Here is a 23047-nt window from a genome sequence, read left to right on the forward strand (position 1 = left end):
ATCAAGTGTATTTTGATGTTACAGAACATCTGGGAGGTGTACCAAATGGCACCCTATTCCCTATATAGTGCACTACTACCATACAGTGCACTACCATTGACCAGAGCCCTAAAGGTCCTGGTCATAAGTAGTGCACTATATAGGGAATAGGGTGCCATTTGGGACACAATTTTGGACTACAGTACAGAGGCAGAAGAGGATCTATAGTGTGATCCAGTACCAACACAGGCTCTGTTCAACTGATATAATTCAATCTAGTTCAATATTAGCATATGTATGATTGCCTAATTACCATAACATATGCACTGATGTGAATTAGAGCCCAAGTGATTCACTGAGACTTTTTAAAGGCTATAGGAAGGAAGTGACCATGGAGATGATGAACACTGGGTAACTAGATGTTTCAGGGTGAGAAACATAATTATCTGCATTCTGTCCAAATGGTTCTGTTCAGACACAGAAGAAACATATAGAAACACACAATGACATTGAATAAAGATGAAAGAAAACAAACACCCAAATCAAACTGTTACACCGTATGCAATCAATGTATATGTAATACAGTAATCCGTGCAAAATCATGTCAATAAATTAGAAAAGAGAACCATTACAAAACAAGTAGGTACGACGAGTCCCCTATGGGGAATATCATGTACAATTAATATTCCAAAAGAAAACACCCCAAATCATAACCACGACAGTGCTGAAAACCAGAAATGAGGGAAATGAACATTATGCCTAGTTCATCTTAGAGCCATCTCATCTCTGGGTTAACTGAACATGCTGTTGGAGTTCTCTGTGCACAGTGCCAGTCCTAATGCAGCTCCTCTGCACTGTAGATATTTCATCATCTGGATGGTTTCCCCCTGAACTCCTGTTGATTTTTCTGTAAAAGAGGTTTCTCGAGAGCCATTAGTGCAGTGGCTGGGATAAGAGCTTCTGAACTTAGCCTGAGCAACGGCAGAGTTCAGCGGTCTAACTGAGTCGTAAAAGAGAGAGTTATGGGCAGGTTGAGGTTTTGCGGACCCAACTCTCTGGGTATTCCAGGCTCATCAGTGCTCAGCTCCCCACTCAACAAAAGCCTCCAAAAGCAATACAAATACAGTATAGAGTATCACCTGGGATTAACCAGGTTTACCTCAAAACTCTAGCTCTTAATGAAAGGCAATACAGATTTGGTGGATTTAAAACAAGGTATTTTTCTTATGCATCAATGTGTCTTGCATACACAAACATTTTGAAAACAGCCACGGAAGCCATCCTCACATTGCCCACCGGACCTCCATGTCCACTTACCTCTAACAGGTGGACCGCTCCCTCATGCTCTCTCTCAGCTTCAACCTGAGCCTGGAGAACACAAACACAGTTATATAGGACCTGCAGGTGACACAGTGAGCACTGCACATTCTCTCTCTGTCAGTAATACATCAAGCATACACTTGGCACAGCTCTTGGTACACTGCACACATAGAAGAGACAGTCTGAGCTGAACAACAACTCAAGAGGAACTGTCAGTGCAAGAGCAGACACATGCAGAACCCTCAGTGGTGTCAGCTCTGCACAGCATGAGCAGGAGAAATAGTCTTAAAGAGACAAGTTTACGGACTACAGTACAAAGGCAATGAATGCCTCACAGCTGTGGGGTATCTGAGGACAGGGGAGACTAGGCGAAACGGAATGGGTGCTATGACTTCCAATTTAAAAACCTGCAACTAAGGTGCATCAGAAAAGCCTCATAATATCAAGCTGTTTCATCTAGATTGGCTTTGATATCTGAAGGACGAAATGCTGTTCTACTCCAGTGATATATAATCTGTGCGATTGCTAATTAAATGGAATCGCAGCGCAATAAATTAGGTAAAGGACAAAACAGACAAAGGACGAGGCCTCAAAGGAGCACGCTGAGGCAGATGCATACAAGCACACCGATTGAAACGCAGATAGGCGTGCACACTGACAAACACACACCAATACTCAAAAGCAAACATCCTCATTCAACTCTCAATAACACACACACACACACAATCACACACTCATTCCCGTCTCCCTAAAGTGACGTGCTTGGTTAACTTTAGGCAGTGTCTCTGGGGAGTCTGATCTGTGCTGTGCTTGTGGTCTGCTCTAATTGCTATGTGTCTGTCATGGCTCCTCTCTAAACAGAACACACAGGGATTCACACAGCTCTCTAGGAGCTCAGATGACTGCTGCCAATGCAGACAGACACACAATCACAGGAGACTACTGATTATATGGCCCCTTTTACATTCCCATCATATTTCATATCCACAGTCTGAGTTGAACAACAACTCAAGAGGAACTGTTAGTGCTAGAGCAGACACACGCAGAACCCTCACTATGGTAGAATGTTGTTGTTTTTCATGAGTCATGAGTTACAGTGTTTGGGGGAACATTGCATAATAGTTGCACAATACCAGTCTCTCTAATCAATGCACACATACTTGACCACTGTTATCATGATGCATTGTCTTTAGTGACCACTGTGGTGATGGTTGGAGTCTAGGGCGGAGGCGAGGTGGGGTGTTATGGGCTTACCTTATGCAGAAGGTGGATCTTCTGCTGCTTGGTGGTGAGGGCAGCCAGGGCCTGCTCATGCTCTTCATCCAACTGCTGCCTCCTCTCAGCAGCCTCTCGCATATGCTGGGGAGACCAGGTCACAAACAACGCAGTCAATACATGTTCATATGCTGCGGAGACCAGGTCACAAACAACGCAGTCAATACATGTTCATATGCTGCGGAGACCAGGTCACAAACAACGCAGTCAATACATGTTCATATGCTGGGGAGACCAGGTCACAAACAACGCAGTCAATACATGTTCATATGCTGGGGAGACCAGGTCACAAACAACGCAGTCAATACATGTTCATATGCTGGGGAGACCAGGTCACAAACAACGCAGTCAATACATGTTCATATGCTGGGGAGACCAGGTCACAAACAACGCAGTCAATACATGTTCATATGCTGGGGAGACCAGGTCACAAACAACGCAGTCAATACATGTTCATATGCTGGGGAGACCAGGTCACAAACAACGCAGTCAACACATGTTCATATGCTGGGGAGACCAGGTCACAAACAACGCAGTCAACACATGTTCATATGCTGGGGAGACCAGGTCACAAACAACGCAGTCAACACATGTTCATATGCTGGGGAGACCAGGTCACAACATGGTCAATACATGGTCATAGTGTGGTAACTATGCCTTGAATGGTTACAACACAGTCCAAACACTTTTACAGCACCCATAATACCAGATTAATACATAAAAAGTCAAAGGCAAAAGAAACAAGAATGCTGTCATTTTCCATTCAAATGGTATGAAGTTTGTCTACCTCTGTTGACGCCATATCTAGTCCGACTCACTGATTCTTATGATCAATCACATACACTTAGTGTACAAAATATTAGGAACACCTGCATCAGGCGCATCAGTTTGAGTTTGTCAAGAACTGCAACGCTGCTGGGTTTTTCACGCTCAACAGATTCCTGTGTGTATCAAGAATGCTCCACCACCACCCAAAAGACATCCAGCCAACTTGAAACAACTGTGGGAAGCATTGGAGTCCACATGGGCCAGCATCCCTGTGGAATACTTTCGACAACTTGTAGAGTCCATGCCCAGATGAATTGAGCATATTCTGAGGGCAAAAGGTGGTGCAACTCAATATTAGGAAAATGTTCCTAACGTTTTGTACACTCAGTGTATAGTCACCCACTCCCAAATGAGTTATTATGACTGTATCTCCAGAGTTAAGAGCAGCTGCCACCGGTAGGACTTGGAGTTAGGGACATAAGATGTTTCTTGGAGCTTAAAAACATAAAGCAGCTTATAAACTCTTGACATTCATCTTTTTCTCTCTGGGAGAAGGAAAGCTCCAGAGATGCTCAGAGGTGTCCTGAGCTGGCACTGCTTTGCATAATCACAAAGGAGTCTTAAGCTCTACTGGAGACGCAGGAGACTCCAGTGACTGAGGGACTGTCACTTGGCTCACTCTGTCAGATGTGGTTGTGGTCATTCAAAGCTCCAAAATGGACTGGCCCGATAGACCTCTGGCTCTCATACACAGTGATCAGACGCTAGCCTACAGCTAACTGATTCTTATAATCGTCGTCATCGGTATCGTTATCGTCATCATCATCATCCTCATCCACAGCAACAAAGATGCAACTTCTCAGTTTGAGACTCCACTTATTCAGATTAGCCAACTTTATGGCAATATTATGTCAGTGAATATCTCTCTCTGAAATTGCTGAGGTATAGCACAATCTTGGTAACATGGTTATGCAATGGTGAAAAAGTACCAACTATTATCCCTGAAAAATTGAGCACACTGGAAACGAAGGAGAGTGCTCCACTTCAGGAAATCTCTCACTTATATTTTTTTCCTTCTCCCTTTTCAGTCTTTCTCTGCTTTCTCCATCCTCATCTCTCTCCATAATATTCTCCAACATGCAATCTCCACATCCGTACAAATCAATAGGCAATGAGAAAGTAACATGCACTTCTTTTATTTTTTAGGAGCAGGAGTCAATTTCCTCAGATGGGTACATTTCTCTCTCAAATATAGCCACTCCTTACAAACAGACAATCAATATTGAATGGAGGGAAGCAGTGATTTGTAATGAGAGCATATTTCACACTGCTATGAGACTGCTGCTGATTGCTATTGGCATACAAGAGTCTAATGAAAAAGCGTTTCCTGTAAAACAAATGACAAAACTCACACACTTTTATTGGGAAGTAAGATGTATTCTATAACTCATAGGATAGACTTTGTAGATATATGCAATTGTCCAATCGGGTTTTCAGAAAATATTGATCTAGTGATCTAGCCTTACCTTAACCTAACCCAATCAGATTGCAAAGGTCTTATAGAACCCTGTCTCTGAAGTTTAATCCATATCTCATGATTGGCTGACAGAGCTTACTGTTGAGTTGAAAAAACAGTAGCAGTGAATGTAGGAGAGCTAGGACTGATGGATGGATGGACGGACGGATGAATTCTCACCTTGAGGACCTGCTCGAGGTTCTCCAGTTTGCCTTGGAGCCGTTTCCTCTCCTGTTGGGCTGTCTCTCTCCTAACTCACAGCACTGTAGGTGTGTCTGAGCTGCTCATAGTCTGACCTTACCTAGAGAAAAATAAAATAAAGACAGAAATCAAGTTAGGGGAAGAGTGAGTCAGGGTGAAGAAATATACACTACAAGGCCAAAAGTATGTGGACACCCCATCAAATTAGTGGATTCAGCTATTTAAAATTGAGCACACAGCCATGAAATCTCCATAGGAAAACATTGGCAGTAGAATGGCCCGTACTGAAGCGCTCAGTGACTATCAACTTGGCACTGTCATAGAAGTTTGAGTTTGTGATGCTGAAATGTCTAGGAGCAACAACGGCTCGTAAAAACACTCACTACCGAGTTCCAAACTGCTTCTGGAAGCAACGTCAGCACAGGAACTGTTCGTCGAGAGCTTCATGAAATGGGTTTGCATGGCCACGCAGCCGCACACAAGCCCAAGATCACCATGTGCAATGCCAAGAGTCGGCTGGAGGGGTGTAAATCTCGTTGCCATAGGACTCTGGAGCAGTGGAAACGCGTTCTTTGGAGTGATGAATCACACTTCACCAGTTGGCAGTCCGACGGACATATCTGGGTTTGGCGGATGCCAGGATAACGCTACCAGCCCTAATGCTTAGTGCCAACTGTAAAGTTTGGTGGAGGAGAAATAATGGTCTGGAGCTGTTTTTCATGGTTCGTGGTAAAGGCTTCTTAGATCCAGTGAAGGGAAATATCAACACTACAGCATACAATAACATGCTAAATGTCATTAACATGTTAGATATTGCTGTACTTTCGGAACTAGAAGAACAAACATTTTGCTACACTCGCATTAACATCTGCTAACCATGTGTTTGTGACAAATAAAATTTGATTTAGATGATTCTGTGCTTCCAACTTTGTGGCTCTTGAGGGCTCTGTGCAGGCCAGTCAAGTTCCTTTCCTGTTTCAGCACGACAATGCCCCTGTGCACAATGCGAGGTCCATACAGAAATGGTTTGTCGAGATCGATGTGGAAGAACTTGACAGGCTTGCACAGAGCCCTGACCTCAACCCCATTGAACACCTTTGGGATGAAGTGTAACACGGACTGCGAACCAGGCCTAATCGCCCAACATCAGTGCCTGACCTCACTAATGCTCTTGTGGCTGAATGGAATCAAGCCCCGCAGCAATGTTCCATCTAGTGGAATGCCTTCCCAGAAGAGTGGAGACTGTTATAGCAGCAAACGTGTGACCAACTACATATTAATGACCATGATGTTGGAATGAGATGTTCGACTAGCAGGTGTCCACATACTTTTGGCCATGAAGTATATATGGAGTGAGTGAGAAGAGAAAAAATATAATTTTGTTCTTCCATCAATTTACCTGTCCTTTTTAATTTACATTGCCTTCAGAAAGTATTCAGACCCCTTGACTTTTTCCACATCTTGTTACATTACAAATTGATTGAATAAAAGAAACTCCTCAGCAATCTACACACAATACCCCATAATGACAAAGATAAAACATGTTTTTAGAAATGTTTGCAAATGTATTAAAAATAAAAAACAGAAATATCTTACTTACATAGTAGGTATTCAGACCCTTTGCTATGAGACTTGAAATTGAGCTCAGATGCATTCTGTTTCCATTGTTCATCCTTGAGATGTTTCTACAACTTAATTGGAGTCCACTTGTGGTAAATTCAATTGATTGGACATTATTTGGAAAGGCACACACCTGTCTGTATAAGGTCGAGGCACAGATCTGGGGAAGGGTACCAAAACATTTCAGCAGAATTGGCCACAGTGGCCTCCATCATTCTTAATTTCTTAATGCTTGGGGCGGCAGGTAGCCTAGTGGTTAGAGCGTTGGACTTGTAACTGAAAGGTTGCAAGATCAAATCCCAGAGCTGACAAGGTAAACATTTGTCGTTCTGCCCCTGAACAAGACAGTTAACCCACTGTTCCTAGGCCTTCATTGAAAATAAGAATTTGTTCTTAACTGACTTGCCTAGTTAAAAAAAATGGAAGAAGTTGGGAACCACCAAGACTCTTCCTAGAGCTGGCCACCAAGCCAAACTCAGCAATTGAGGGAGAAGGGCCTTGGTCAGGGAGGTGACCAATAACCTGATAGTCATTCTGATAGAGCTCTAGAGTTCCTCTGTGGAGATGGGAGAACCTTCCAGAAGGACAACCATCTCTGCAGCTCTCCACCAATCAGGCATTTATGGTAGAGTGGCCAGACAGAAGCCAATCCTTAGTAAAAGGCAAATGACAGCCCGCTTGGAGTTTGCCTAAAGACTCTCAGACCATGAGAAACAAGATTGTCTTGTCTGATGAAAGCAAGATTGAACTGTTTGGCCTGAATGCCAATAGTCACGTCTGGAGGAAACATGGCAAAAGCATGGTGGTGGCAGAATCATGCTGTGGGGATGTTTTTTAGCGGCAGGGACTAGGAGAGGCAAAGATGAACGGAGCAAAGTACAGAGAGATCTTTGATGAAAACTTGCTCCAGAGTGCTCAGGAACTCAGACTGGGGCGAAGGTTCACCTTCCAACCGCTTAAGTCTCTAATTAATTAATATAATTAGATCAGCTCGTTCAAGGTAACTTGTGGACCCCATGAAATCGTACCGCACCAGTTATTCACAATGTTGTACTTGTTTGCTGAAACAAATTATTTCAGCCATACCCTCAACTGAAATAATCCATGATAATTTTGGGTTGTGGGTAAAGATTGTGACAAGATCCTCTGTTCTGATATGAAATTTAATCTATTATATATCTCCACATAATTCCAGTATTCTGACAACTGCACCTAGATGTGATAAAATCCTTTCTCTACACAGGGGTCAGTTACTGTTCATCTGGGGATCATGAGGGGATCGACCATGAAGAGAAAATGATAACGACAAACACCAGACTGATTGGCTTAAATCACCCACAGCAACGAGTCCCTCGCCTTCCCTCCCATCAACCAGACAGCCCTGGCACATTCCTCTCAGCACTCATTCACTCCCCCCTCTCCTCTTGTCTATATGCCCCCCCCCCCCCCCGCCTCTGATATTGGAAGGCCGCTCTGCTCGCATCTCCCATCGATCTTACGTCATCTGCTTTGAGAAATCGTCCCTCTGATGCGAGGGGTAGACAGAGGCGCCTTTCTCTCTCCCATGTTATTTACTGAGTCTCCACAATCTCATTCACACCCAGAAAGTGAGAGGCAAGCACCTCGGCTAGAGCCCGGCGCTACGCTAACTCTTCCTTTGATCACTGCCTCTGATGCTAACGCTAACCATGTCCTCTCAGGTAGTAGCGTCAAACCCAGGCTCAGGTACCTGGGCACCGCACTACTCTGCCCCCCCCCTCCCCTCTTTCATTTCAAAGGCTGACAGATGGCTCCTTTCTGTTGGCCATGGCATGCGGGCGGCATGCGTGAGGAGCCGGATAGGGGATTAGGATGGAGCAAAGTGCCGAGCTGTTCTGTTCTCTGGACACGTGTCAAAGCTGGCCCCGGGAAAGTGACACCATTAGCGGTAGCCGCCCCCCTGCTGCAGACGGTCGCTCACTCACACTCCCAGTCTGTGTGTGTGTTTATGTGTGCGCGCGTCCGTCTGTGTCTGTGGGGCCTGCTGGATAGGGATAGGGATGAGATAGAGATAGATTTACACACAGAGGCTGGGAAGTGATGCTGTGATGTTTGTGCCATTCTGGTGTGTTGGTTTTGTTTCCCAGATAACAGTGTTTAGAGAATAGTAAAGCCTTTAGTGTGGGCATTGACATTATGACTGGCCTATGTGCTATGAGCATGGCCTCTCCACCTCCATCGGGAATGCACTTCAACTCCAAAACTCTACAACGTCCATATGGTAGCCTGTCTGTTATCACTGTCCAGCACATTCTGTTACAGCTAACAAATGTCCCAGCATCCATGATACACAATACACTCCTCATCTAATGTATACAATTCCACTTAACCACAACAAGCATCATCTCCTTATGGAGACAGAGTGAAATTGTGCAAGGGGCTTTCAGTAGCTATCGATCTATCAGAGATGGATCACAGATTCCATCAGTTAGTGTAATGTAGAGCCTCCTCTGTGAGAGACACCCCTGGGGCCATGACAGGCCAATATGATATCTGCCCATTGATCAAGTGATATAAGCACAGTACTGGGCTGAGCTATATGATGAGGTTGAGGCTAGGTCCCAAATGGTACCCTATTCTCTACACAGTAGTACACTGTGTAGGGAATAGGGTGCTATTTGGGATGCAGACTGGGTCTTTTACCTACCTGGTCATATTTGGATGCCTTCAGGTTGTTGCTGGACAACTCAAGGATCAGGCGATCTTTCTCCTGCAACGCATCCAAAGGCTGAGTCTTCTGTGGAGGGAAAGAGAGGATGGGGGCAGAATAGATGCAGGAGAGAGACACAGAGACACAGAGAGAGAGAAAGAGAGAGAGAGACAGATAGATAGACAGAAAGAGGGGGGGAATAGATAATTAGTCTCAATGTGACAGTACATTCATTGAATGGTGATATTGGTGCATTGTAATAGTGTGTACAGGACAGCAATAGGCTGCAATGAGCTACAATGCACGTTGTACAGTAACTCCACCTGCAAATATGTAGTTATACAACAGAGAGACATTCGTCTCAGGTTGTCGTACCTTGTGTGGGCCGAAGTGGTTCACCAGCACACAAACCCCCCCCCCCCCTTATATACATCAGTGGTTCTCAATCCTGGAGACCCAAGGGGGTGCACATTATTATTTTAGCCCTAGCACTACACCGCTGACAAAAAAGCAGGCTTTGATGGTTTGAATCAGGTGTGTAGAGCTAGGGCAAAAAGTAAAATGTGTCCCCGGGACCAGGATTGAGAACCACTGATCTAGAAGGCAGAATACACAGCTGCACGTTGCCACCCTCTATTTAGTGAGGCCAACACCATTAACAGTGCCGCCTTGAGTTCTCCAATGATCCAGGAGATTAATCAGCATATGATAGAGTAGTCAACCTCATGTTGATGATCAACTCTGCTCAATGTGTGCATCCCAAATGACTCTATGGCCCTGGTCAAAATTAGTGCACTACATTGGGAATGGGGTGCCATTTGTCAAAAAGGAGTTGAGAGGCGGTCTTCCCTCTGCCAGATCTGGGGAGGATAATGCCAAATCTCACACAGTGAAAGAGGTGTGAAGTGACTCATGCTTTAATACAATTATGTAACAGGCTTAAGTCCTGAACAGAGATACAGCGAGAGAGAGGAGAGAGAGACAGTGAGAGAGGAAGACAGAGAGAGAGAGAGAGACTGAGAGTGTGAGAGAGAGACGAAGAGACAGAGAGTGCCGTGAGGGTGGATGCCAGCTCTTGACCCAGGGTGGATGGAGGGTTTGTGGGGAGGGTAAAGCCTCAGCAGGCTCCCTATCATCAAATAAACAATAGACTGCCACTGTGAGTGCGTAAGCGTGTGTGTGCGCGCGCCGGAGTGTTTTTGTAGATGTTAAGGTGCCGGCTTAGAGCGGTGTGTATGAGGGGTGCATTTATAATCTGATTGTGTAACACATTCTCCCCATCCCTTCCTCTCTCCCTACATTGTAATCTACTGTACTGTACCACACACTGGCTGTGGAGATACCTCTCCTACGTAGCTAATCCTGATGTTAGCGCACTTCAGGTGACAGATCCACTTTGAGGACTGAACACGGCCTCTGTGTCAACACCACTGTTTGTCACACACTAATCCTGATGTTAGCGCACTTCAGGTGACAGATCCACTTTGAGGACTGAACACGGCCTCTGTGTCAACACCACTGTTTGTCACACACAGACAGAATTTAGGGGGGAGAGACTAGAGAAGAGAGGGAGGGAGGGGAGAGTGATAGAAATATATATACAGTTGAAGTCGGAAGTTTACATACACTTAGGTTGGAGTCATTAAAATAAATCTTGTTTGGGATAGGGTCTAGTTTCCTGAATTTCTGCCTGACTGACGTGCCCAAAGTAAACTGCCTGTTACTCAGGACCAGAAACCAAGATATGCATATAAGTGGTAGCATTGGATAGAAAACACTTTGAAGTTTCTAAAACTGTTAAACTAATGTCTGAGACTATAACAGATTTGATATGGCAGGTGAAAATCCGAAGAAAAACCAAACATAATTTTTTTTTTTTAGGTCCCAGGCTCTTATAATGGAAACCTATTGTTGTTATGTAATTCCGTCTCCCAGATTGCAATTCCGATGGTTTCCACTAGATGTCAACAGTCTTTATTAAAGGTTTCCGGCTTGTTTTTTGAAAAATGTTGAGTTTTGGTTAGGAGAGCACCGGAACAATATCAGTCTTTCATAGAGTGAGAGAGAGGGCGCTCGCTAACTAATTTAGCTTTCCTATTGAACGTACTACTTTCCGTCTGAAATATTATAGTTTATGTACATTTTAGAGTACCTGAGGATTAAATAGAAACATCGTTTGACTTGTTTGGAGGAAGTTTAGAGGTAGCTTTTTGGACTCCTTTGTCTGCATGTTGAACGAGTGGATTACTGAAATCGATGGCGCCAACTAAACTGACTTTTTGGGATATAAATATATATAAATATGGGATATAAGGATTTTATCTAACAAAACAACCATTCATGTTGTAGCTGGGACCATTAGGATTGCAAACAGAGGAAGATCTTCAAAAGTAAGTGATTTATTTAATCGCTATTTGTGATTTTATGAAGCCTGTGCTGGTTGAAAAACATGTTGATTTGGGGCGCCGTCCTCAAACAATCGCATGTTATGCTTTCGCCGTAAAGCCTATTGTAAACCAGACAACGCAGTTAGATTAACAAGAATTTAAGCTTTTAAATGATATAAGATACTTGTATGTTCATGAATGTTTAATGTTACGATTATTTATTTGAATTTCAATGGATGTTGTCGGCTGGTGTCCCATTAGCGGGACGCCTATCCCTAAGATTATTAAAACTCGTTTTTCAACCACTCCACAAATTGATCAAACTATAGTTTTGGCAAGTCGGTTAGGACATCTACTTTGTGCATGACACAAGTAATTTTTCCAACAATTGTTTAGACAGATTATTTCACTGTATCACAATTCCAGTGGGTCAAATGTTTACATACAGTAAGTTGACTATGCCTTTAAACAGCTTGGAAAATTCCAGAAAATTATGTAATGGCTTTAGAAGCTTCTGATATGCTAATTGACATTATTTGAGTCAATTGGAGGTGTACCTGTGGATGTATTTCAAGGCCTACCTTCAAACTCAGTGCCTCTTTGCTTGACATCATGGGAAAATCAAAAGAAATCAGCCAAGACCTCAGAAAAAAATTGTAGACCTCCACAAGTCTGGTTCATCCTTGGGAGCAATTTCCAAATGCCTGAAGGTACCACGTTCATCTGTACAAACAATAGTACACAAGTATAAACACTATGGGACCACGCAGCCGTCATACCGCTCAGGAAGGAGACGCGTTCTGTCTCCTAGAGATGAATGTACTTGTCACGGCTGTTTGAAGGATCGGACCAAAATTCTGCGTGTTTGTAGTTCCACATCTTTATTTATTTGTGAAACGTAATGCAATACATTAAATACTTGAACTAACAAAAACAACAAACCGTGACGCAGAGGAGAAAACACACTACTCAAAATATAATCACCCACAAAAACAGGTGGAACAAACATCAACTTAAATATCATCTCCAATTAGAGACAACGAAGACCAGCTGCCTCTAATTGGAGATCATACCAAACAAAACCAACATAGAAATACAAAACTAGAAACTGAACATAGAAATACAAAACATAGACAAACACCCCCTGTCATGCCCTGACCTACTCTACCATAGAAAATAACCACTTACTATGGTCAGGACGTGACCATACCCCCCCAAAGGTGCAGAATCCGACCGCACCTAAAAAAATAAAAATAACCCCCCCCAACAACAACCCCCCCCACACAACAAACCCCCCAACAACAAAACACAAAGGGAGAGTAGGGTGGGCGACTAATGTCTATGGCGGCTCATATGCAGTACCCAGAACCTTCTTATCCAGCGGCTCGGGTTCGGGGCGTAACCCCCACTCCACCCACTGATCCCTCTGCTTCTTTACTACCTGACCGTGGATCATCGTCGAAAGAACCGGACTGTAGATCATTGCTAGAGGTTCTGGGCTGTAGGCCGCCACTGGAGGCTCTGGGCTGCAGGCCGCCGCTGAAGGTTCTGGGCTGCAGACCGCCGCTGAAGGCTCCGGGCTGCGGTCCGCTGCTGAAGGCTCCGGACTCGGGAGCGCTGCTGAAGGCTCTGGACTGGGGAGGCGTCGCTGGAGGCTCCGGACTGGGAGGCGTCGCTGGAGGCTCCGGACTGGGGAGGCGTCGCTGGAGGCTCCGGACTGGGGAGGCGTCGCTGGAGGCTCCGGACTGGGAGGCGTCGCTGGAGGCTCCGGACTAGGGAGCGTCGCTGGAGGCTCCGGACTGGGAGGCGTCGCTGGAGGCTCTGGACTAGGGAGCGTCGCTGGAGGTTCCGGGCTAAGATCCTTCTCAATAGGTTCCGGACTGTAGGCCGTCTCAGTATGTTCCGGACTGTAGGCCGTCTCATTAGGTTCCGGACTGTAGGCCGTCTCAGTAGGTTCCGGACTGTAGGCCGTCTCAGTAGGTTCCGGACTGTAGGACTGTGGTCCCGTGTGGCTCAGTTGGTAGAGCATGGTGTTTGCAACGGCAGGGTTGTGGGTTCGATTCCCACGGGGGACCAGTACAGAAAAAAATGTATCTATGCATTCACTACTGTAAGTCGCTCTGGATAAGAGTGTCTGCTAAATGACTAAAATGTCATGTAAAATGTAGGCCGTCTCAGTAGGTTCCGGACTGTAGGCCGTCTCAGAAGGTTCCGGACTGTAGGCCGTCTCAGAAGGTTCCGGACTGTAGGCTGTCTCAGAAGGTTCCGGACTGTAGGCTGTCTCAGAAGGTTCCGGACTGTAGGCTGTCTCAGTAGGTTCCGGACTGAAAAACATCGCCGGAAGCTCTGGACTGGGAACTGTTGCCGGAAGCTCTGGACGGGGAACTGTCGCCAGAAGCTCTGGACGGGGAACTGTCGCCAGAAGCTCTGGACGGGGAACTGTCGCCAGAAGCTCTGGACGGGGAACTGTCGCCAGAAGCTCTGGACGGGGAACTGTTGCCGGAAGCTCTGGACTGGGAATGTGCACTGGAATCCTGATGCGTGGTATTGGCATGGGTGGTGCCAGACTAGTAACCCCCACCTCAGGACGAGTGCAGGGAGCAGGAACAGGACACTCCGGACTGGGCATGCGCACTGGAGGTCTGATGCCTAGGACTGGCCTAGGTGGCGCCAGACTGGTAACACGCACCTCAGGGCAAGTGTGGGAAGGAGGCTCAGGACGTACCGGACTATGGAGGCGAACTGGAGACCAGGCATGCTGAGCAGGCCTACTCCTTCCTGGCTGAATGACCATCTTCGCCCAACACCGGTGAGGAGCTTGCACCGACCGCACCGGGCTGTGAGTGCGTATGGGCGATATAGTGCGCATCACACCATAACCCATTGCTGGTTCATCCACTCTCTCCTCAGCACGCCCGCTCCTCAGTGCTCTCGATGCCAGTACCTCTCTCCGGAATCTTGCGTCGAGCTCCATGCTTGACTCCTTGACTGCCTCCGGTTCCCTCCACAGCTCTCTCCAATAAGCACGGGAAGTTAGATCAGGTCTCCCCCCTGACATCGCCAAACTCCCCGTGTGCCCCCCCCCAAAACATTTTTTTGGGGCTGCCTCTCAGCCTTGCCTCTCGGTGCATATAGAGCCTCGTAGTATCGTCGCTCCCTTTTTGCTGCTTCGATTTCCTCCCTCGGGCGACGATACTCCCCAGCCTGCCTCCAGGGTCCTTTACCATCCAAAATCTCCTCCGAAGTCCATTCCTCCAGATACTCCTTAACATGCTGCTTGATCCTTTTTTGGTGGGTGACACTACTCAAAATATAATCACCCACAAAAACAGGTGGGACAAACATCAACTTAAATATGACCTCCAATTAGAGACAACGACGACCAGCTGCCTCTAATTGGAGATCATACCAAACAAAACCAACATAGAAATACAAAACTAGAAACTGAACATAGAAATACAAAACATAGACAAACACCCCCTGTCACGCCCTGACCTACTCTACCATAGAAAATAACCACTTACTATGGTCAGGACGTGACAGTACTTTGGTGCGAAAAGTGAAAATCAATCCCAGAACAGCAAAGGACCTTGTGAAGATGCTGGAGGAAACAGGTGCAAAAGTATCTACAGAGGGGCAAAAAAGTATTTAGTCAGCCACCAATTGTGCAAGTTCTCCCACTTAAAAAGATGAGAGAAGCCTGTAATTTTCATCATAGGTACACTTCAACTATTACAGACAAAATGAGGAAAAAAAATCCAGAAAATCACATTGTAGGATTTTTAATGAATTTATTAGCAAATTATGGTGGAAAATAAGTATTTGGTCAAGAACAAAAGTTTATCTCAATACTTTGTTATATACCCTTTGTTGGCAATGACACAGGTCAAACATTTTCTATAAGTCTTCACAAGGTTTTCACACACTGTTGCTGGTATTTCGGCCCATTCCTCCATGCAGATCTCCTCTAGAGCAGTGATGTTTTGGGGCTGTTGCTGGGCAACACGGACTTTCAACTCCCTCCAAAGATTTTCTATGGGGTTGAGATCTGGAGACTGGCTAGGCCACTCCAGGACCTTGAAATGCTTCTTACGAAGCCACTCCTTCATTGCCCGGGCGGTGTGTTTGGGATCATTGTCATGCTGAAAGACCCAGCCACGTTTCATCTTCAATGCCCTTGCTGATGGAAGGAGGTTTTCACTCAAAATCTCACGATACATGGCCCCATTCATTCTTTCCTTTACACGGATCAGTCGTCCTGGTCCCTTTGCAGAAAAACAGCCCCAAAGCATGATGTTTCCACCCCCATGCTTCACAGTAGGTATGGTGTTCTTTGGATGCAACTCAGCATTCTTTGTTCTCCAAACACGACGAGTTGAGTTTTTACCAAAAAGTTATATTTTGGTTTCATCTGACCATATGACATTCTCCCAATCCTCTTCTGGATCATCCAAATGCTCTCTAGCAAACTTCCGATGGGCCTGGACATGTACTGGCTTAAGCAGGGGGACACGTCTGGCACTGCAGGATTTGAGTCCCTGGTGGCGTAGTGTGTTACTGATAGTAGGCTTTGTTACTTTGGTCCCAGCTCTCTGCAGGTCATTCACTAGGTCCCCCGTGTGGTTCTGGGATTTTTACTCACCGTTCTTGTGATCATTTTGACCCCACGGGGTGAGAGAATTGCGTGGAGCCCCAGATCGAGGGAGATTATCAGTGGTCTTGTATGTCTTCCATTTCCTAATAATTGCTCCCACAGTTGATTTCTTCAAACCAAGCTGCTTACCTATTGCAGATTCAGTCTTCCCAGCCTGGTGCAGGTCTACAATTTTGTTTCTGGTGTCCTTTGACAGCTCTTTGGTCTTGGCCATAGTGGAGTTTGGAGTGTGACTGTTTGAGGTTGTTGACAGGTGTCTTTTATACTGATAACAAGTTCAAACAGGTGCCATTAATACAGGTAACGAGTGGAGGACAGAGGAGCCTCTTAAAGAAGAAGTTACAGGTCTGTGAGAGCCAGAAATCTTACTTGTTTGTAGGTGACCAAATACTTATTTTCCACCATAATTTGCAAATAAATTCATAAAAAATCCTACAATGTGATTTTCTGGATTTTTTTCTCATTTTGTCTGTCATAGTTGACGTGTACCTATGATGAAAATTACAGGCCTCTCTCATCTTTTTAAGTGGGAGAACTTGCACAATTGGTGGCTGACTAAATACTTTTTTGGCCCACTGTATATCCACAGTAAAACGAGTCCTATATCAACATAACCTGAAAGGCCGCTCAGTAAGGAAGAAGCCACTGCTCCAAAACCGCCATATATAGGTTTGCAACTGCACATGGGGACAAAGATCGTACTTTTTGGAGAAATGTCCTCTGGTCTGATGAAACAAAAATAGAACTGCTTGGCCATAATGACCATCGTTATGTTTGGAGGAAAAATGGGGAGGATTGCAAGCCGAAGAACACCATCCCAACCGTGGAGCACGGGGGTGGCAGCATCATGTTGTGGGGGTGCTTTGCTGCAGGAGGGACTGGTGCACTTCACAAAATAGATGGCATCATGAGGTAGAAAAAGGATGGGGATATATTGAAGCAACATCCCAAGACATCAGTCAGGAAGTTAAAGCTTGGTTGCAAATGGACAATGACCCCAAGCAGACTTCCAAAGTTGTGGCAAAATGGCTTAAGGACAACAAAGTCAAGGTATTGGAGTGGCCATCACAAAGCCCTGACCTCAACCCTATAGAAAATGTGTGGGCAGAACTGAAAAAGCATGTGCGAGCAAGGAGGCCTACAAACTTGATTCAGTTATACCAGCTCTGACAGGAGGAATGGGCCAAAATTCACCCAACTTATTGTGGGAAGCTTGTGGAAGGCTACCCGAAACGTTTGACCCAAGTTAAACAATTTAAAGGCAATGCTACCAAATACTAATTGAGTGTATGTAAACTTCTGACCCACTGGGAATGTGATGAAAGAAATAAAACCTGAAATAAATCATTCTCTCTACTATTATTCTGGCATTTCATATTCTTAAAAATAAAGTGGTGATCCTAACTGACCTAAGACAGGGAATTTTTACTAGGATTAAATGTCAGGAATTGTGAAAAACTGAGTTTAAATGTTTTTGTCTAAGGTGTATGTACACTTCCGACTTCAACTGTATTTATGTACAGTGGCTTGAAAGTATTCACCCCTCTTGGCATTTGTCCTATTTTGTTGCCTTACAACCTGGAATTAAAATGGATTCATGGGGGGGTTGTATCATTTGATTCACACAACATGCCTACCTCTTTGAAGATGCAAAATATGTTTTAATGTGAAACAAACAAGAAATAAGACAAAAAAACAGAAAATTTTAGCATGCATAACTATTCATCCCCCCAAAGACATTACTTTGTATAGCCACTGTCGTGTCTTTGGGGGTACCATTAAACTGAAGATATGTTTATCAATTAGCTCCCTGTAATTATTATCACGCGATTAAACTGATTAATCGTTTAATTGTAATTAACTAGGAGGTCGGGGCACCAAGGAGAATATTCAGATTACAAAGCTATAATTTTCCTAATATAACTTTCCTTTACTATAATATTCTATTCTATTATAGTATAGGTCGATTATCTTCTAAGTTTAAATGGTGTATTTACCTCTAGTCCAGTCTCATTCCAAAACGTCGTAAATTGTTGTATCTGCACGAACCCAGTCTTTACTAAAATCATCCATACATCAATTGTCTTAAAATCATTTATTTACTACACTAAGTAATTAACAGAAAAACATACAAACAGTAATTATCGTCAACAAAGGATTGGTATCGGAATGTGCCCTTGTGGGCTAAACAGCCTGGTCGGCCTGTTGAACAATGGGTCATAAATGGTCAGCTGAGAAGTTTACACAGAGTTCATTAACAATTGACAATTGAAGGCTCACTCATTCGGGAACAATTGCAATCAATATATATATTTACGCTCAGTGTGTCGTTCTGATTCTTGTTGGAGAGTAGTTCTGTTGGGGAGTTTTGTCCGCGTTCTCTCTCTCTCTCTCTCTCGGTTAGAATGAATCTTTCAGAGCGACATTCATTAATGTCGTCATAGAATGGTGGTTTCGTTGGTCTTCGCGTTCGATGATATAATTTACTTAGCTGCAGACTAATAATTAATATCAAAGACTTGTTCTTATTCTGTCGGTATCAATAGTCTAAAAGTTAACCACGTGGTATGGTTCACTTTCAGTAGAGGAATTGGAAGGTAGAACCTATGTGCCAACGGAGTGTAGGCCTGGTCTGGAGAAATGTAAATCAGGGAGTGTTTTATAGTGCCCATCGAACAGGCTGGTCAAATGACGCCTGGTCCTGTATATGTCCCTGGGGCGTGCCTATGACTGAGTTAGATTTGGTTACAGAAATACAATTCTATCACATTACATCAGTACATAGCATCTCAATGTCTTACAAAAGCTTTATCCTTATCAATACATTCCATACACCCATATGAGGCAAGTCTTAAACTGAGTCTATTATATAAACAGTTTTATGGTAATATGGCTATATTGTCTCTTCTGAGTATCACAAAATTGTACCAAGCGGATGAGTTCGTAGCTGGATTCTTCAATTCTATGAGTTAGAAGAATTTCCTTTGTCTCTCTATGAAACATGGGGTAGGAGATTCTCCTCAGAGGGTTTTTTACAACCCTGGGTTGGGGGGAAGGTAGGTTGGGTGATGGTACGAAGGGGACGGGGTCAACTGTCCTTCCTGTACCCAAAGAGGCCAACGTCATGACACCACCTTTTGCAGAAATTACAGCTGCAAGTCTCTTGGGGTTTGTCTCTATAAGCTTAGCACATCTATCCACTGGGATTTTTGCCCATTCTTCAAGGCAAAACTGCTCCAACTCCTTCAAGTTGGATGGGTTCCTGCTGGTGTACAGCAAACTTTAAGTCATACCACAGATTCTTAATTGGATTGAGGTCTGGGCTTTTGACTAGGCCATTCCAAGACATTTAAATGTTTCCCCTTAAACCACTCAAGTGTTGCTTCAGCAGTATGCTTACAGTCATTGTCCTGCTGGAAGTTGAACCTCCGTCCCAGTCTCAATTCTCTGGAAGACTGAAACAGGCTTCCCTCAAGAATTTCCCTGTACTTAGCACAATCCATCATTCCTTCCATTCTGAACAGTTTCCCAGTCCCTGATGCTGCCACCACCATGCTTCACTGTGGGGATGGTGTCCTCGGGGTGATGAGAGGTGTTGGGTTTGCGCCAGACATAGCATTTTCCTTGATGGCCAAAAAGCTAAATTTGAGTCTCATCTGAGCAGAGTACCTTCTTCCATATGTTTGGGGAGTCTCCCACGTGTCATTTGGCGAACACCAAAAGTGTTTGTTTCTTTTTTCTTTAAGCAATAGCTTTTTCTGGCCACTCTTCCGTAAAGCCCAGCTCTGTGGAGTGTACAGCTTAAAGTGGTCCTATAGACAGATACTCCAATCTCCGCTGTGGAGCTTTGCAGCTCCTTCAGGGTTATCTTTGGCCTCTTTGTTGCCTCTCTGATTAATGCCCTCCTTGCCTGATCCGTGAGTTTTGGTGGGCGGCCCTCTCTTGGCAGGTTTGTTGTAGTGGCATATTCTTTCAATTTTTTATAATGGATTTAATGGTGCTCCTTGGGATGTTCAAAGTTTCGGATATTTTTTATAACCCAACCCTGATCTGTACTTCTCCACAACTTTGTCCGTGACCTGTTTGGAGAGCTCCTTGGTCTTCATGGTGCCGCTTGCTTGGTGGTGCACCTTGCTTAGTGGTGTTGCAGACTCTGGGGACTTTCAGAACAGGTGTATATATACTGAGATCATGTGACACTTAGATTGCACACAGGTGGACTTTATTTACGTAATTGTGTGACTTCTGAAGGTAATTGGTTTCACCAGATCTTATTTAGGGGCTTCATATCAAAGGGGGTGAATACATATGCATGCACCACTTTCCTGTTTTGAATTTTTTTTAAACAAGTAATATTTTTCATTTCACTTCACCAATTTGGACTATTTATGTCCATTACATGAAATTGAAATAAAAATCAATTTAAATTACAGGTGGTGATGCAACCAAATAGGAAAAATGCGAAGGGGGATGAATACTTTGCAAGGCACTGTATATTATTTTACTGTTCTTTGACAAAAATGTCTCTCTTTCAGATTTGGCGATTTCTTCTTCATCTGAAGATGATGCATCATGCTCTGGGTTGTATTCTTTCCCATCTTCTTCTTCAGATACCTCCTCCTCTTCTAAATCACTGTTCTCTTGTTCCTCCTGGACATCTGAAAAAATCTGATCTACGACCTGTTGGGCACTGAAACGTGCACTCATAGCTTCAGCAAAGAGAGAACTGGGGGGACTGTCATCTGCAGCACCTTTATAGCCTCTGACTGCATTCCGCATTTGTAAACAATGCTTTCAAGAAATGTTTATTTTGTCTGAAATTTGGTTTATTTTGTCTGAAATGCTGTTTATTTTGTCTGTGAAGTTGAGTCATATGTGGGGTAGTGGAGGGGAGATGCTGCACATGCACAAGAAAGTTTTAGTTTTGTCTGAGTTCAATCAGTAGCACACATAATCTAAATGTCTCATTGTGTGTGTGTGTGTGTGTGTGTGTGTGTGTGTGTGTGTGTGTGTGTGTGTGTGTGTGTGTGTGTGTGTGTGTGTCTTTGTGGTTTTTGTGGTGTGTAAATAATTTTATATCTGCAGGGTCAAAAATGACCCTAAGACAATCTTTGTACCCTGGTAGTGTACAGCTTTCATGGAAATATGAACAAAGGCGATGTTTAACTTTTTCTAATGTTGGGGTCACTCTAGGAAAAGTCCAAATTTCAAGTCGAAAAAATATAATTTAGGAGGTTTTCTTTGCTGTTAAACATAGTGGCAGGTAATTTTTGACCCTTAAGACAACACAAGGGTTAAATTTACTGCAGGCCTAAAAATCTATGGGTTTAACCTTCTGAATGATGATCATATTGAAGATAGAAGCCGCCTTTTAATGAGTTCCAAGAGCCGATCCGTTACACAACAAAATAATATCAATTTATTTAGCCTAAATGTTTTTATGACTACAGACGGTAGGCTATTATTCCTAAAAAAAATTCTATTAAATTACCACAATGTAAATCTAAGTACACTAAGGTTTTACATTTCTAACTCAGTATCACAGACCAGATTTTCCCTAACAAAAAATGCATCAACCCCTGCAAATATATTAATTTATTATTAACCCTGCATTATAATTGTGTAAAAGCCCCTTAGATATTAATTTAGAATTCTCAAATCCTCTAGATTTAATTAGATCTACAAGGACATTTTATTGATCTGCCAGTATTTTCATATAGTAGCCGCCTCTTAACGAGTTCCGAGAGCCGATTGGTTACCCAACAAAAGAATATACATTTATTTAGCCTAATTGTTTTAATGACTACATACAGTAGGCTATTATCCCTCTTTTCCTCCATGCATCAATTAATTTGTCTGCATATCTATTCAACATTTGGCTGAAAAGGAACCATGCCATCAATTAAGAATAGGTACTGTATATATTTTTCTCTCTAAGGTTTCTAACTCAATATCACAGACCAGACTTGCCCTAACCAAAAATACATCAAACCCTAAAAACATATACATGTATTATTAACCCTGCTTAATAATTGTATAAAAGCCCCTTAGATATTAATTTATATCATTTTATTGATCTGCCACTATGTTAATTTAGAGATTCCAGTAAAGTCTTTGATGTTTCCTTTTATGTGTCATAACAATTATTATTGGATTATTCACCATGGCAACCACTTGTTAGTATAAAAACTAAACTTATTTCTCAGTTCGGTATGCTTTAGTGGAGATCAGACTGTTTTCATTTGCAGGGATATTTGTGCATTCTTGACCAAATGTAAGTCAAAACTGTTCTACTATTCCAAGGATGTGTAACCGAAGAGAGATACCATGAGTGGACACAGAATACCAACTGGGATGGATCCCGAGGCAAATGTAGCTTTCTTTTTTTGAATTCAATAATATATTTGTACCACTGCAGATGCCGTGTTTTTATTTACAGTAGTGATGGACAGCTGGAGGCATTTTGAAAACATGTTTTCAAACACTTGTTCATCACAAATGTAGCAGGTTTCGAACTCTGCAAATAATGTTTCAATGATGGGCTATTAGGAGGAAAATAGACTCTTCATACCTCCATTAACCTCATAAATATAATGGCAAAATGTAGATTTCCAACCTAAACCAACATACCCAAAAGT

The 23047-nt window shown here is 43.6% G+C and overlaps 1 protein-coding gene across 2 annotated transcripts in view; it reads right to left on the reverse strand.

Annotated features, from left to right (window-relative positions):
• The window catches only part of LOC106566370 (RIMS-binding protein 2), a 69706-nt gene that overhangs the window by 19188 nt on the left and 27471 nt on the right, over positions 1-23047 (reverse strand). For both annotated transcript variants that reach the window (XM_082955392.1, XM_082955393.1), the window contains exons 2-5: positions 9366-9455; positions 5039-5159; positions 2554-2658; positions 1297-1347 (exon numbers count right to left, since the gene is read on the reverse strand). In XM_082955392.1, the coding sequence (XP_082811518.1) occupies positions 1297-1347; positions 2554-2655 (153 nt within the window). In that variant the 5' untranslated portion in view covers positions 2656-2658; positions 5039-5159; positions 9366-9455. The remainder of the gene's footprint in view (positions 1-1296; positions 1348-2553; positions 2659-5038; positions 5160-9365; positions 9456-23047) is intronic.

The sequence above is a fragment of the Salmo salar genome, chromosome 01 (assembly GCF_965601325.2).
Source record: "Salmo salar chromosome 01, fSalSal1, whole genome shotgun sequence".
Lineage (NCBI taxonomy): Eukaryota > Metazoa > Chordata > Actinopteri > Salmoniformes > Salmonidae > Salmo > Salmo salar.